This window comes from Amblyraja radiata, chromosome 29, assembly GCF_010909765.2.
Source record: "Amblyraja radiata isolate CabotCenter1 chromosome 29, sAmbRad1.1.pri, whole genome shotgun sequence".
NCBI lineage: Eukaryota > Metazoa > Chordata > Chondrichthyes > Rajiformes > Rajidae > Amblyraja > Amblyraja radiata.
Genome location: NC_045984.1, coordinates 7,374,653 through 7,384,691, shown reverse-complemented (window position 1 = coordinate 7,384,691; position 10,039 = coordinate 7,374,653). Strand labels below are relative to the sequence as shown.

The 10,039-nt window shown below is 40.2% G+C and overlaps 1 protein-coding gene across 1 annotated transcript in view; it reads left to right on the top strand.

Annotated features, from left to right (window-relative positions):
• Positions 1-225: 225 nt before the first annotated feature.
• Positions 226-10,039, top strand: part of LOC116989282 (guanine nucleotide-binding protein G(q) subunit alpha-like) — a 105,219-nt gene continuing 95,405 nt past the window's right edge. Inside the window, exon 1 of the mRNA XM_033046494.1 lies at positions 226-975. Within this exon, the coding sequence (XP_032902385.1) occupies positions 840-975 (136 nt within the window). The 5' untranslated portion in view covers positions 226-839. The remainder of the gene's footprint in view (positions 976-10,039) is intronic.

Genomic DNA, 10,039 nt, shown 5'->3' with positions numbered 1-10,039 from the left:
AATTGCCCATCTACCTCAGGGGAGGGGGCGAGGCTCCAGCCTGATTGGTTGTGCCGTACGTCAGTCAAAGCTCCCTAAACCCCCCCCCCCAATGGGTTTGATTGGCCATCCATCTGGGGGGGAGGGTGGGACGGGACGGAGTTCCCGCCTGATTGGTCGAATTGTACGTCAGTTAAAGCCCCAATTCTGAGCCCCCCCTCCCCCCCCCACCAAACATTCTCCACACGCCCTGGTTGGCGCTCGGAAGGCCAACGGTCGCCGCTCGAGCCCAACGGTCGCCGAACGCGCTCGTACCCGCGCCCGCGAGACGTGAGCGCGCGTTGACCCCCCCCCCCCCCCCTCTCTCCCCTCACATTCCCCGAGCCTTCGCTTTCCGGCCGTCAAGTTGGGTGCGAACAAGCGGGGGTGGGTGTGTAATGTGTGCGTGAGAGTGAGTCCAGCGAGGAAGAAAGGGGACGTTCTTTATTATTATTTTCCTTCCAAACGAATCGACAAAAAATACCAACAGGAGGAGCCGGTAACGGTGAACATTTCGAAGGGGAGAGAGAGAGAGAGAGAGAGAGAGGAAAAAAGGGAGGAGGAGGAAAAAAATCTGACGTACCGGAGGATTATGTGGAAAGAAAATAACCCGTAACCGGGTCTTCGTTTTTCTTCCGCCTCCCTTTCTTTTTATCCCCCCCCCAGCCCCCCCTTTATTTCTCTTCATGTCGGCGTCGCTGTGAGGAGAAAGGCATTCCTTCCTTTTGCCCCCCTCCCTCCCTCTCTCTCCCTCCCTTCCTAACCAAAAGCCCCCCCGCCCCACCACCACCTCTGCAAACAAACAATATACCTCCGGCTTCATGACTCTCGACTCTGTCATGGCGTGCTGCCTGAGCGAAGAGGCGAAAGAATCCAAGAGAATCAACGCCGAGATAGAGAGGCAGCTACGGCGGGACAAGCGGGATGCGCGCAGGGAGCTGAAGCTGCTGCTTCTGGGTGAGGAAGGCCGCGGCCGAGGGGACAGGGGAGGGGGTGTTGTGTGGGGGTGGGGTGGGCAGAATATCCAGTGACCCCCCCCCCCATCATCAACCCACCTCCTCCCTTCCACAATCCTCACCCTGCCTTATTCCTTCATATTGGATTTCTCTTTTTTTTTCTCGTTGGCATTCCCAAGGATTTTTTAAAAATTCTGTGTGTGTGTGTCAACATCGTTTGTGAACTTGATTACGCCGAATATATAAATTAGATTTCGTTGTTGGAAGGGAAGATGTTGGGTTTTTCGTCTTGTTCGTGATCAGATTGTGTGTGTGTGTGTTGTTCCTTGGGCGGGCGAGGAGATTGATCGGTCTTTGAAAGGCCTAGGCAAGGCCTGGAATATGGAGTGGTCTTTCTGTAAGCTTGCAGAACGGTGTTTGCCTTTTTTTTGTGTTTGGGCATTTGTAATTTTAATTTTTTCTGTAATTAACTTTGATTCTCCATTTGTAAATTACATTGGGGAAAATGATTCCCAACAGAACTGCTTAACAGAGTTTAATTATGAACGTCAGGTTTTTTCCCTGACTTTAAAAATAGTGTATTTTTAGCTTATTGTCTTTTCTTTGTAATCATTTTATTGCATTTTCATTTTAAGTAGTGTATGTATGTGCGACAAGTTATAGATTAAAGACTGGAAATGATCAGCAAGTTGGACAGCGTGTGTGCAGAGATATCGCTTCAGCCTGACCTCTCCTCAGAATAAGTTGTCACTTTGTTAGAATGTGATGCTAAAGAACTGTTATTGAAGATACTTTTTGCAAGATTATGTTCAACGAGACGTTTATTAGTTCTTTGGTAAATAAATAATAGGTTACAAAGGAAGCGGTTAATCTAAATGTGATTCTTTTTTTAGTAAAGAATAAGCGAGTTCGATATTCCGAAAAACGCAATGAATCATGGGATTCGTCAAAGGTCACTCGCGATAAACACCCCCAGCAACCGTGCTGCCGCATGGACACAGACCCACGCCCCATCCACAGCCAGGATCGAACCCAGGCCTCTGGCACCGCAAGCGCAGCCGAACCTCCACTTGTTTGTCCCCGCCCCCCCTCCAAGCACCCCATCCTGGTCCGGGGGCGACCGGAGACGCCCGGAGCAACCCCGGACCGATGGGACATCGGCCCGCCACAGCGGCGGCACGCGGCCACAGCCAGCGTAGAGAAGAAGCGCCAACTCCGGCTCAACTCTGCCCGTTTCACTGGGTTAACCGACAGCCCTGGACTGATGGGACACCGGCCCAGAGCAGCGGAGCTAGCTCCTCTCTGCGCCGGCTGCAAACCCCGTCTGCCGTCGCCCTGCCAGTCCAGGGCTGGCGGGACAGGCAGAGCCTGAGCCATCGTCTCCACTCCGCCCCAGCTGCAAGCCCGGGCCACCATTGCAATGGGCCGGTGCCCCATCAGCCAGGACATCCCGGGCCTCCCCCGGACAGGGACGGGACACCCGGGAGGGGACGGGGACGGCCCAGCAGGAACTCAACTGCGCTGGAGACCCGGGCCCGATTCCGACTCAAGATGAATTGCAGCTCTGCACCCACGCAGCTGCACAGCCCACAAGAATGTTTATCGCGAGTGACTCGTGACGTGGGCCTGCGCAGTCGGAATACCGAACTCGCTTATTGATCGAATCAATGGTGAGTTAATTTTTGAGTGTAGTCGTAGCCTATCATAGTTGCACTAAATGTAACTGCTAATTTTGCCAAACAGCAGTAAGTTAAGACTTTAAAATATTGGTTTCCAGTTTAATTTTTCATAAGATTAATAGCAAAATGATGAGTGCCTATACAAAATAGATGATGTCAAAACACCGCATTAATACTGTGTTGGTGTGTTTGGTATACCAGTGCAAAAGGAAAGAACAGATCCCTTGTCCATAAGCATAAATAGATTTTCTGAGGAATCTTGGCTATACTGTACAATTAAAGCAAAGAAACATATTTTAATTTGCGCTCCTATGTTGTCTATCCTTGTGGTCTTAACTGTCCAATAGAGCCAACTGAAGGCAGAAACTGACGGAGTTGTGAGCAGCAGTCTATGGTGATTTTTTTTTTAGTGTGAAATTGTTGTCTTTCAACTCAATAACCTGAATGGACAATTTAAGCATGGCTCACTGCATGACTACAGACACGTGTTAGATACAGTATTAGAAACAGACATGAGAGATGATATAGATTTTTGGTATTTCAAAGCCTACTTTTATTTCTCCCATTAGTTTAAAGTGGAAACAATCTGCGTTTTTAATTCTACGCTCCATACTGCTGAGTTTCTCCAGCATTTTTGTTTACTTAATTTTTAATCATACTGTATCGCCTTAAGGAAATATATTCTGTACCTTGCAAGTTATGCTACATAATATCATAGTATGCATGAAATTAAAAACACATCTGCCCAAAATGTCTATATTTGACCATATATTTTATTGGTTTAAAAGATCTTTTTGTAATAATTCCAAAGAATGATCATGGAAGCAACTTTGAGACTTTTGCTTTTACTATTAGAGGTGCACAGTTCTTCCTGTTTTTGCCCTCCAGCTGATAACATGAATGACAACAGTGTGCATTCATTTGAGCGGGAACCTGCATCCCTCCGGCCTTTGGCACAGCATATTGCAGTTGCCTTCCACTTGTTACACTTCATATCACTAGTGACATTTAAGTTTCTTGTTGATGCTACCAGTTTCTGTAACACAACTGTGATTGTCTAATTTTGTAAACTAATGACTGTTTTAACTTTGAGTTCATAATTTGTACATAAATATGTACAATGCCAGATTGGTATTATTTTTGATAAATATTTATTCAATTATGTACTTCGAGCTTTGGCTGAAGTAATGGGGTGCCTTTTTTCTGACAGAATGCGATGAATTCCCATTTTGGTTTGTGTTTCTATTTTTACTATTAATACCTTTTTATATACACCTTTTAGTTCCAGTTTTACAATTTTATTGTGTGGTTGGAATTATTCTGAAAACCATTTGACATCTTGTTTCACTTAAGTCCAAGCTTTGAATCAGTGCCACAGAATTGCTGAAAGATCCTATGTGATGTGAATTTCGGCTGTTTAAATCCAATTGTGTCAGATAATTTATCTCTGTTCTGTTGAATAATATCACTTCGTCTAGTGTGAGAAGAGATAGAGCTTCATTACAGTTGTGAATTAATTATGATTATGGCCAAGAGATTAGTTATCTCCATACATAAATTAATTTCTAACCTATTTTGAAAACTATTGTTTATTTACATTATGTTTTAGATATTGGTCTTCATAATCATCCCATCGACAACTAAAGAACAGTCCTGAGCTAGTATTTATCTCATTGGAAACTCTCAGACTATCTTTAATCGGACTTTACTGAACTATCTTGATAAAGAGACGTTATTCCCTTTATCCCGTATATGTGTACACTGGATGGCACAATTGTAATTATGTATAATCTTTGCACTGACTGGTTGGCATGCAACAAAAGCTTTTCACTGTACCTACCATTAAACTATTACAGGATTGATATGGCATACTTTAAAACTTACAATACCTTTGAAGTATGTGTTTTAAGTTGAGCAAGTTATGCAGGTGACAGTGCAAAATTTTTACTGTAACGCACCTTGTAGACATTTGAATGGAATGTACTCAAAAACATAGGCGGCGAGAAGTAGCATTAGATGTCTCAACCCAAAGTTTTGTGAATAATCATTCAGCATGGGCAGTTTTTTTTTTTTTAAAGTTAATGTCCAGAATAACAAGTTTTTGTTTTTGCCATTTCATAGTAGTTTTAGATCACTGAAAATTGGGAGCCAGTTCTGGCATTATTCCATTGTGCTACATCATGCAGTTATACGTGGATCTTGCTTGTAATTACATGCACTTCAGAGATTTTAAATGCTACATTGGATAGTTGCCAAGATAAAAACTGGTAATTTACTTTCACAGATTAGAAGTAGGAGCACAGGGGAATACAACAATAGGATAAATTGCCATTCTGTCAAAATTATGTGTCCTATAACTTAATGAAAGCTTTTTCATTCGGTCTGCGAATACTGGTATAGCATTATTGTACAAGATAGCGAAAGGAAATTTGTAATGAGATGGTGCAGCTGTAAGTAACCCAGAATCAGTAGTGTGTGCTTGCATTTGGTCTTCAATATTAGAACAATTCTCCAAAGTACTTTATTAAATGTGACTTAAAGTAAGCAGGTGGAAACACCCTAAAAATAGGGATGTTGTGGGACACTTTGGAAATGGAGAAAGATATGGTGAAATATATATATTTTTTGAAGCAATTATTGTCTAGGGTGGCATTATATCATCCGTGATCATAGGGAAGGAAGGACAGCAGTTGAATTAGAGGCATGCAGGACACATTTTATGAACCTTTATTAAAGAGGTGGGTAACTCGAGTAACCCCTCTTAATATTATAATCGTAGCTGGTTGTGCTGAGCAGGAAATGTGTCAGTTGGGAAACTGAAATTCTTCTTGATGTTCATTCGAAGTTGCAATTATCACAAAGTGTTGAGCATTAATTTCTTTATGTACAAATATTGGAATAATGAATTGTGTTTTGTATTGATCCACGTGTTCTTTGTTCGGACCAGCATTTGATTGTGCCAAATTAGTAACTGATATGCTTGTTCATGGTAGTTAATATAACTAAATTGCATTAGTTTAATATTGCTAAATCTTTTGTTGCATTAAATGGTGAATCAGTTAAATTTAACGGATTGGGACAATTTTCTATCCTGATATTATTTGAATGTTGCATGCATTTCCCTTTAGCAACTCAAGCATACCCTTTGGGGCAATGTTAAATGACTAGAACTATAGATTGATATAGGATTGTAATACACTATTTTAGGTGCCGTAGGATTAAGTAATTTCTACAACTTTAGCAGTTGAACATGGGAGATTCTTCAAGTAGAAATACCAAATTGGTTGCTGAACATACATTATAGTTGTATGACAAATGAAAAAGATCTGAATATTACCTCATCCTTTTATGTTATCAAAAACTGATTTTAAAGTAGATGCTGATTTTGTTTAAATGAAACATTAATATATGCCATTGCCAAAAATTGTAAGCCCATGATGCCACAAAATTTCTTCTAGTTGACATTTATCCACCCAGAGCTACGGATTAGTTGAAGATGGGATAAAACATTGGTGAACGACAAATACTAGTATAGAATTGTGGGCCAAATTGCACAAGTCATTTGTAATAATTGATTGACATGATTCATTTGAAGTAGTAAGGTCTTTGGAGCACAACTGAGCTTTTTTTTGTGATTAAAGCTAAACAGGCTTATTCTGTGTACAGCTGGAGCAATGCAATAACGAAGCAATTTCACATTTGCTGTCAGCATCCAATGTCTTGTTGCTGTGCTTGTGTTATTGTCCATTCTACATGTGCAGAACATGTATTTAAATGTAATGAATGAAACGTGTGTGTTCTTAACCAAATGGAGTATGATGTATTCGTTGACTTTATTCTGCATATTCGGGAGCAGTTCATGTCATGAAGATTTCAATTTGTTAAATTAGCACTAAATTCAACAGGTTTACACAGGAATCACTGTTTATTTGTGGCATTATTAAAAGCATTTTCCTGTGCCATTTCATAGAATCCAAAGTCAAACATTTTTAGGTTAGATGGTATTTTTTTCCATTGTTGTTATTGACCACTCTGGGCATTTTGAGTTATTTAAAAAAACTTCAGGCAAATGCGACAAGCTTCCTATTCTATAATAAATATACATTAATGATTTGGATGAAGGGATTAAAAGTAATATTTGCAAATTTGCAAATGACACACAATAGGGTGGCAGTGAGAACTGAGGAGAATGCCAAGAGGATGCAGAGTGACTTGGTCAGGTTTGGTGAGTGGGCAGATGCAGTTTAATGTGGATAAATGTGAGGGTATCCACTTTGGTGGCAAAAACAGGAAGGCATATTATTATATGAATGGTGTCAAGTTGGGAGAAGGGGAAGTACAATGAGATCTGGGGGTCTTTGTTCATCAGTCACTGAAAGTAAGCATGCAGGTACAGCAGGCAGTGAAGAAAGCGAATGGCATGTTGGCCTTCATAACAAGAGGAGTTGAGTATAGGAGCAAAAAGGTCCTTCTGCAGTTGTACAGGGCCCTAGTGAGACCACACCTGGAGTATTGTGTGCAGTTTTGGTCTCCAAATTTGAGGAAGGACATTCTTGCGATTGAGGGAATGCATCGTAGGTTCACGATGTTAATACCGGGGATGGCGGGACTGTCATATGTTGATAGAATGGAGCGGCTGGGCTTGTTTACTCTGGAATTTAGAAGGATGAGAGCGGATCTTATGGAAACATAAGATTATTAATTGTTTGGACACGCTAGAGGTGGGAAACATGTTCCCGATGTTGAGGGGAGTCCAGAACCAGGGGCCACAGTTTAAGATTAAGAGGTAAGCCATTTAGAACGGAGGTGAGGAAAAACTTTTTCACAAGAGGGTTGTGAATCTGTGGAATTCTTTGCCTCGGAAAGCAGTGGAGGCCAATTCTCTATGCTTTCAAGAGAGTTAGATAGAGCTCTTAAAGATAGCGGAGTCGGGATATGGGGAGAAGGCAGGAGCGGGGTAGTGATTGTGGGTGATCAGCCATGATCACAGTGAATGGCGGCACTGGCTCGAGGGGCCGAATGGCCTACTCCTACACCTATTGTCTATTGGAATGATAAATAATCGCTGCACATTCAACGTTGTCCATTGCCATCCAATGTTTCCCCTCAAATTAATGAGATGTCACTGAATATAAATTTCTATGACATATCGATAAGGACATTTGTTAGGATGGAAATTTGTGCACAATATTTTGATGGAAATCTACTTGTTCAGAGCAAGATGATGATAAAATATGTAAGGTCAACCAGTTAAAAATGAATTCAATTTTGATGCTGTTTTTTTGTAAATCTTGTGTAGTTTTCATGTATGAAGTCACCTCTAAGGCATTAGCATGCAGAATTCAAATAAACCGTTTTAAAAGACAGGAAACAGTTGGAATTCCTGAATGTTAGGGCAGTTAGCACCTATTCGTGGGGTACTCCAGGGATCAATGCATGACATGCAGCTGCTTTTAATTTTAATCAATTTTTTAAAATGATGTGGATAAAGCATGAAACAAATAAACTATCTATGTTTACTCGTGACACAAAACCGAGTGGTGTGAGGAGGTTGCAAAGTGATTTCAAAATAATTTGGACAAGGTCATTGAGTGGGCAAATGAATGGCAGCTACAGTATAACATTGATGAATATGATGCTGTCAGCTTTCCTTAAAAAAAGACGATTCATAATATAATTTAAATGGTGAAAGATTGGGAAATCTTCATGTACAAAGGGATTTGTGTGTCCTTGTATACCAGTCACGGAAAGCAAACATGCTCATGCACTCGCTGTAAGCGAAGGCAAATAGAGCGTTGACTTCCTTTGTAAGAGATTTTGAGTATAGGAATAAGAATAGCTTACTGCAATCATGTAAGACTTGGTGAGACCACACCTGGAGGGCTTTGAGCAGGTTTGGGTTCCTTAATATGGCCTCATATTTTGGTTAAACTTAATACCTAGTAAAAGGTATGTGATCATGAATGAGCAAAGAAACAGATTAATAATATGGAGCACTGCATAACTATGCAGAGTACATGGCTTTTGCCCATTTTATTCCATGATAGTTATGAATTTTCCATTCTGTAAGAAAGTAGAATGGAAGTTTTGTGGAATGTTATAAATGATATAACAATGAGAAATGCTTTATTTTTGTATAATTTTCAGTATTGTTAGTTTAAATCAATAAACCTTTGTTTTCTCTGTTTTTGAAGTGTTCCTGTTTCTGCCCTACCTCCCCGGGAATTTCATGGGAGCATTAACCATCGACTTATAGGTGGTGGAAACATTATAGGTGATAACGCAATAGTCTTCGTCAATTTTAGAGGTTTTGTTTAAAATTCCGAAGGAATTAAACAAATCTTAATAACATTAAATAAGCGCTGAATGGAGAGTAGTGAGTACATGCATAAAATGCAAGTTGGAGTAGGTAAAGGGGTAGATCTAGTCTGCAGGGATATTATTATATGACGGATTTACATATAAAGTAAATAAATCAGACTAGAGAATAAAAAAACTAGCAATATTGGGTTGATATGTCAAGGTCTCGTGGTATGGGATATGAGCTGGAGATTATATGATTGTATTTGAGATTGATTAGGGAAGGCTGACAATGTAGTGCTGAATGAACAGAACTTTTGTATTCCAGCAGCAATGGAATTGAGGGTGGCACGTGTGATATTTGAGAGGTGGAAGCATTTTTGGACAACCTATTATGGTGATATTAATAGAATGGGTGCATTGTACACCTGAATATTCTCAATGTTGGTAGCTCATTAAGTTAACTAATGGTAATATTAAAAGTGAAAATAACATTTGAAGAGGTTTAATTTTCTTCAGTAGGGACATTCAAATAGAGAATAAAATTACATAATTTATCTTGAGCTGTTAACCGTATTGGTATTTGTGTTACATTGTACAATAATAAGTGTTGTATTTTGTTAAGAGATTTTTACAAATAACACCAGGAGATAAGACAGAGCAATAAATGTGGACAAAATCACAAGTAAATTAACAGTGGTGATTGGGCAGAAAGTGGCTTTCAGAATACATTTTGCAGGGTTTATTTGACTTTGCTTCTTTTCCTTTTTTTGATTTTTATGTTCAGAAGTTTGAATGAAAAATGACAGCCGTATTTTTTGTGGCCACATGATAAACCTCGTGACTGAAAATAGTTATGCTGCTGGTATCACTGTTAGTTCATGGAAACTGCTATTTCTTTGTATCCAAACTCTTACTTTACAAATCATATTACAACAGTAACGCTGTGTTATTACTATAATAACGTTGTATTGCACTCAGTCATAGAATTTTTAGAGATTGGGTGGACATTTAGCTAAGTTGCAGGTGTTTGTATAAAATGGTATACTGTCAACCGACCTACATTGCTGAATTTTCAAATGATAC